The sequence below is a fragment of the Petaurus breviceps genome, unplaced genomic scaffold (assembly GCF_028583685.1).
Source record: "Petaurus breviceps papuanus isolate PSGF00001 unplaced genomic scaffold, PetGlider_PUasm1.0 558, whole genome shotgun sequence".
Taxonomy (NCBI): Eukaryota; Metazoa; Chordata; class Mammalia; order Diprotodontia; family Petauridae; genus Petaurus; species Petaurus breviceps.
The window spans coordinates 3,045,641-3,052,521 of NW_027186376.1; the positions used below are offsets into that span (position 1 = coordinate 3,045,641).

Here is a 6,881-nt window from a genome sequence, read left to right on the forward strand (position 1 = left end):
GCTGGGAGGATTCTCAGGGAGCATCTGTTCCAACTCCCCCTCATTTTGCCCAGGAGAAAACTGAGGGCAGAGGAGGCTTGCCTCCAGTCATTCTGATTTCTGGCAGTACTTGGTCTGGGTGGTGTCTTTGCCTCCAGCATGCTCAGCTTTGTACACTGCAGCATGGCGGAAAGGGAGGAACACCAGATTTCGGAGTCAGATAATCGGAGTCCAAATCCAAGCTCTGCCATTTATTAGCTAATCACCCTCTCTGGGCCTCAGTTTCCTCATCTGTAAAATGGGAAGGGGAGAAGGGAAAGGGGGGAGGTAGACCATGCCTGGCCTTTGAAATCCCTGCTTGATCTAAATCTATAATTCTACCATGTAAGGGACCGTGTGGCCAGTTGGGTGGAGAGTTGGCCTCAAAATCAAGACCTGAAAAGTCACTCCCCTCCAAACCCATCTGCACACATATGGCAGCTCCTTTTCCTGCCCCCTACAGAGCAGAAGCTCCCCCAAGGTAGAGAGCACCTTAGTTTATATGCTTGTAAGCAGCTCTAGACACAAGGCTCTGCCTAGGGTGTCATTAAATACATGGAAGAGACAGTTGGAGCAAAAGACAGTGGGATAAAACGAACTATTGGTAAAGGACTTAGCACACTGCCTGCTACACAGTAGGCACTTTATAAATGCTTCTTCCTTTCCCACGTCTTATCTGGGGGCTGTTTTTCTGAGAATGCAAAGGCTAGAAAGGCTGCAGGAGCTTCAAGGGGTCGTAGGACTGGAGACTTCGAACCGGGAGGGACCTCAGAGACCGTATCCTTTTACAGATGAGGAGGCAAAGCTCAGGGATGTGACACAGCTTGCCCTGAGTCACATAGCCAGCTGGCTGTGTGGGGCTGGCTAGGAGAAGAAGCGAGGGAAAAGGCAAAGGGGAGCCCAAGACAGCAAGCATGGGGCCAACGAGAAAGCCAGGGCACAAGGTCTGGGGTCAGCTTAGCTCAGGGTCTAAAGCCCCAGCTGGAACCTTTGAGCCTGCCCAGCTTCCTGCTGTCATTTTATGGAGAAAGAAGCTGAGACCAAGAGATTGAAGGCCTGGGTTACACAGCAAGCCAAAGAGGACCGGGAAGCCAAAGTCTTCACTCCAAACGCAAAATGCAACCTCACTCACAGTTCACTTCTAAGGACCCTTCCAACCCTGAATTAAGCTAAGCGTGGAGAAACCCCATCAGAAACTCCTGGAAAGAGCTCTACGGCTGGGGATCCTGGATCCCAAGTTGGGAAACCCAGTCGGTCCCTAGTTGTGTGACCTTGGACAAGTCTCTTCTCTCTGAGCCTCAAATTTCCACATCTTCTATAGGACAAGGGGGTTGGACTAGATTGTCCCCAGGGGCTCTTTCAGCTTTGATTTCCTCAGACTCCGATCCTGCCCCTCCCCGTTCCCATGGCCAAGGGACCGGAGATCTTCAGCCACATCCTCACATCACTGCCCCCCAGCACACACACGCGCGCACACACACACACACACACACACACACACACACACACACCCGAAACCAGACCCCCCTCTCCAAACCCTGTCCGGAGCCCGACAGGGGATTGGCCCGCCTCCGGAGCAGTCCCGCCCATCCTCGAGGGCCCTGGACGAATCAGCGGGAGCCTGTCAGGTCGTCAGCACCGCGGACTCCCCGCAGCCCCCGGCGGCGCCCAGTCCCTTATCAGAGATCCAGCGGGGCCGGGCGGGCGGCCGAGCAGCGGTGGTAGCAGCGGCAGCAGCAGCGGCGGCGGCGGCGGCGGCAAAGGGGCAACCCGAGCGCCTGCGACAGCGCCGGCCAGGGAAGCCGGGAGCCAGCAAAGGGAGGGCGCGCGAGCCAGCCCCGCGGCCGGACCCACAGAGCGCCCGCCCGCCAGTCCAGCCGTCTGCCCGGGCCGGGCCGAGCGTGGCCTCAGCATGGGGGCTGCAGCCCTGCCCTGGCACTGGTGCCTGCTTCTCGTCCTCGGCGCCCCGGGCCGTCTGACCAGAGCCACCGCGGCCCCAGGTAAGCAAGCGGGAGCTCGCCGCCCCTGCCCTGCCCAGCCCTGCCCTGCAGTGCCAGGACCCTGGACGGACCCAGGGAAGGCGGGTCTGCGCGACACAGCCTGGGGCTCCCTCCGCATCTCCGAGCCGGGTTTGGAGAAGGTACCGGAGGCAGAGCGCACGGGCGATCCCAGGCAGGGCAGGGCAGGGCAGGGCTGGCTGGGCTAGGCTTGGGGCTAGCGGATTTGCCTTTTAAAGGGAGAGGTCGGAGGGGAGTCTCGGGGGGGGGGGGGGGGGGGGCCCGGGGCCGGCAGGGAAGAAAGATGCTTTGAGTTCTGCCAAAGTAACTTCTCTCTCCCGGGCGTGTGAAGGCAGGAAGGGGCTGCTGCCTGCTGGCGGGGGCCGGACCAAGCTGGGCGCACGGGGCGGGGCCGCTCTTAGGCTCTCCGTCCCCCGGCTGGCCGAGACCCGGAGACCCGCACCCCGCTGGCTCGCGCGGGGTGTGTGTGCGTGACAGAGAGAGGTACAAGTCCCTGGTGAGCTCCATCACAGCTAACTGTCCGTCTGAGTATCATCCCGATCGAGCTCTCCGTGTTTCTCGACACTCCTTGCGCCCCTTTTCTCGCCGTCTGCCTTAATCTTACCTCGCTTTCCCCCATCTCCTCTCCCTTCTTTACGAGGTGTGTGTATGCGGAGAGGCTGGGACGGACACCGCGTCAGTGTCTAATCTACTCTGAGTTTTCGTGCCCACATCACTCCATGTTCGTTACGTTTCTCTGTGTCTCCATCTCCTCCCCCGGTCTCTGGACTCTTTCTTCTCTTTCTGCCTTTCTGTCTGTCTCGTTGCCTCTCTTCATCCCTTCTCTTCAGTACTTAAGAGGTGTCAGGGGAGAGGCGCGAGAGCGATCAAATGTGGTACTTACACTTTCCTAATTGCCGCTTACCGATCCTGCGTTAGTGAGAGCTGCATGTCTGTCTAGTTCCCCTGCCTTTCCTCGAGTCTCTTTGCCCAGTTGGGGGTGGGGACGCGAAGAATGATTCAGTCCTATATTTAAGCTGAGGTGTGACTTAGATATTCTGTGTGTGTGTGTGTCTCTGTCTCTCCTCTCTCTGTCTCTTTCTCCCCCTCCCCCCCCCCCCCCCCCCCAGTAAGAGGGAAAGGGAGATTAAGTCCCAGGTTTGCCCCAGCTGAGCCAGCTGTCTTTTTCCAAAGAGAGGAGCTGGCCATTGACTAGCTCTGGCTGAATTGCTTTCTGTCCATATCCCCACCCCCTTTTCCCTTAGGCTTTCAGGAGGGTCTGCTCCTTCCCCATCCAGTCATGCTGCCCTCTCCGAAAAATATCAGGAAACTCCCCCCACTCGAAGAGCCCTTGTCTTGGGAGAAGTCACTTCTGGTTCTTCGACCTGCATCTTATTTTCATACACACCCTCATCTATGTTTCCCTTGCCTGGGAATCGAAGCCCCCCCTCCCCCTCCCCCCATTCCCCCCCCCACACACACACACACACACACACACACACACACACACACACACACACGGTAGATGGGGCAGCAGGAAAAACCAGGAGGAAAGGAATACTGAGTCTTTCGGTTAAGAAGCACCTTAGAAACTGAGTTCAAATCTTTATCCTTCAGTCCAGAGAGGGAAAGGACTTGCCCATGGTCTCACAATGGTAAAGCCCAGAATAGAGCTGAGAGTCAATGAAGAGGAATGGGCTCTAAGAGGGGAGGCCTGAGGAGGAAGGGAAAGAAGAGAGAAGGAAAAGAGTGGAGGAAGAGAGAGAAGAAGTGTGGGGGGTTGCTGGGGAGCCTCATGGGGACACTCAGCAGTGTTCAGTTTGAGTATTCCTTAGCCGCCGCAGCAGGCACCCCTGAAACCCTGTGTCGGTCTTGGGTAGAGGAGCCAGTCCTGCCACAGAGCCAGGGCAGCCAGAGTGGACCAGCCCACCCCCCAGCCACTTACAGCCTCTTTGTCAGCCCTTCTCTATGGGCCCCCCTTCAGGTGTGTTAGCCTGTTGGATTTTCCTTGGAATTCACTCCTAATGCCCGGTACCCATATCTTGTAGGAAAAGTGAAAGTGTTTCTGACTCTTTATGTGTAGGTGTATGTGTTTGTGTCTGTTTGAGTACCCATGTCTTTCTCAATCTGAGGAGAGAGAATGCTAACTTAATAAGTTCTCCAGTAATGGGGGTCACCCTCCTGAATTAGATAATTAATCTGGGGCTCTATTATCTGGTCCCAAGCTGCTGTGATTCAGGAAGCAGTCGTTGGACCATTCACTTCTCAATGTGCCCATGTCATCTTAAATAAATAAGAGTGTCTCTGGACATCAGGAGTGATTCTCTCCACCCCCATTCCCACCCCCCATCAATTCCTGCACAAACCTGATGCCTCCTTATTGGCCCTTCTTCCTCTGTCTGCATTGCCCGAATGCATCTCTACAACATTTAAACCCACATTTTGTCTCAGGCTAATTGTCTCCCCTAGTGAGAGCATTCCAGTTCTCATCTCTCTTCCCTCGCCTCCCTTAAAGATGTAGCCCAACATTTACCTTCTCTCTTTGTAGGACTATGGTCCTTCATATACAAAGTCAACCCTTATTTGCCTCTCTGTGTCTGGGTTTCTCTTTCCCTTTCTTTTCAGCTCTCCTAAATATAAAGCTAGGCAGCAACCTTTCCTGCTGGGGACCATGTCCTTCAGACCTAGCAGCGCTACTTGGACCCTAATTTCTCTCTGTCTGCCTCCCTGTCTCCCCCACCCCCTGCCTAGCTAGGGTGGGATGCATTGAAGCCAGCTTCCCAGGAAGGCTGACTTTTCCTTATTGACATTAGGGCTTTCTATCAATAGCTCCTTGCCTTGCCTCTAGGCTGAAGGGGGTGGGTTGGAGGGGGGAGGTCGGGAGGGCTGGGCTCCCATCGGCTCCCACGGTCTCAATCCAGGCCAGCCAGGGCAGTCCATGACCCGACCCTCCCTCCTTCCCCCTCCCCCTCCCCAATAGGGCCAGATTCTCTTTGCTTCTTTCTGGGCTCTCAACTCAGACTAGCTCAGTGTTTGATGGAGAGGAGGGAAGATCATTCCTGTTTTCAGGTCTTCAGTGCCCCAAAGACCCCCACCCCCACCTCCCATGTGACACTTGAGTTCAATGTTTGGAAACTGTCATAGACAATCACAGGCTGGCCAAAATGTAAAGGACATTCCAGGTCATCTCATTTAACCTCTTCAGCTTTCTGGCTAAGGAAACCAAAGCCCAGAGTGAGGAGGGGCCTTGCCTGCACAGCCAACCCTTGGTGGGGAAGACAGAGGAGGGAGGAGGAGGCAAAGAAAATTCAGGGGCTAGTGGTTAGAGGATAGAAAGTTAGTGAGGGTAGATTGGGATCAAAGGGCTTAGACTGGACCAGAAAAGAATTTTCTTCTCCCTCTCCCACACAATAAAAAGATGATTTGTTACCCTCTTGGGGAAGGAGTCTTGTATGGAAAGTCCATGAAGTATAGTGAAAAATGTACTTATTGACTTTGGAGTCCAAGGCCCGCCCTGAGTTCAAATGTGAGGTATATCCTCACTACTCCTATGACCTTTAGCAGGCCACTCAACTGCCCTAGGTCTCATGATCCCTAAGGTCCCTCCAGTTCTAAATCCTAGGACCCTCTCTGAGCCTCAGTTTCCATATCTGTAAAATGGGGATAATAATCTTAGCATTGGGTAATAAGTTGTCATTCCCTGTGGCAGGGAAGCTGCGGAGCAGTGGTGTCCAATTCAAATAGCAACTGATCACTGCAGACAGCATTCTGAATTAGAAAACCATCAATTCACATCGTCTACAGTGTGCTGTGTTTTTCTTTCTTTCTGTGGGCTAACACTATGGAGGACCAGAGTTTGACCCTTCTCTGAGGCTGTTGGTCTTTGGGCATCTGAAATGAGTAAGGGCTGGAAGGGACTCTGAGGCCATCAAATCCAATCCCTTCATTTTACAAAGGGGGAAACCAAGGCCTGGAGGGGTTCTATGACTTGCAGTTCATTGGTGAGGTGGGATTTGAAGGGAAGCTTTGCTAATTCCAAGTCTGGTGACCTCTGAGTTGGACAGGCCAGCTAGCCAAACCTGGACCTCTGCCCCCTTCCCCACCTTGGCCTGGAATGCACTCTCTCCTCACTTTAGCCTCTTAGAATCCTGGTTTCCTTCATAACCCAGTTTTCTAAGTACCCGAGATACCTAGTGCCTCTCCCCCCAAGTCACCTGGAACATAAGGTGTCTGTATTTGCACATAAATGTAGCTTTGTCTCCTAATCCAAGGCAGGTGAACTTAATCCATGCTTATTAAGTGATGCCTTGAATCCAGACCTAACCTGGAATTCCTTCTACAACCTATACCCCTGACAGGTAGTCATGCAGTGTTCACTTGAACACCTCCAGTGGTAGGGAGATCATTACCTCACAAAGCAACATGCTTTAATTTTAATAAGGACTTTAACACCAAGGGCTCTAGGATCCCTTGGCTTTGTAAACCCCAAATCACCTGAATGTCACTTATTTACCACTTCTAAAGCTGAGTTATGATAGCTTGTTAGCCCATCAGCTAGCTGGGCACATCAGCCCAATTTGAGAGGTATACACAAGGTGGTCAGGAGACCTGGAAACCTAGGATAACCCCCTTGAATTTAGGGCTTGATGTAGAAGACCACTCAGAGTCAGAGCAGATGTGGGAAGGGAAAGGGAAAGGGGAAGGAGAAGGGAAAGGGAAAGGGAAAGGGAAAGGGGAAGGGGAAGGAAAAGGAAAAGGGGAAGGGATAGGGAAAGGGGAACAGGAAGTGATAGGGAAAGGGAAACAGAAAGCGACAGGAAAAGGGAAAGGGGAATGGGAAGTGATAGGGAAAGAGAAAGGGAAAGG

General features: G+C 53.6%; 1 protein-coding gene across 2 annotated transcripts in view; it reads left to right on the plus strand.

Annotated features, from left to right (window-relative positions):
- The first annotated feature begins 1,782 nt into the window (after positions 1–1,782).
- SCUBE1 (signal peptide, CUB domain and EGF like domain containing 1) overlaps positions 1,783–6,881 on the plus strand; it is a 240,493-nt gene continuing 235,394 nt past the window's right edge. For both annotated transcript variants that reach the window (XM_069102903.1, XM_069102904.1), the window contains exon 1: positions 1,783–2,018. In XM_069102903.1, the coding sequence (XP_068959004.1) occupies positions 1,931–2,018 (88 nt within the window). In that variant the 5' untranslated portion in view covers positions 1,783–1,930. The remainder of the gene's footprint in view (positions 2,019–6,881) is intronic.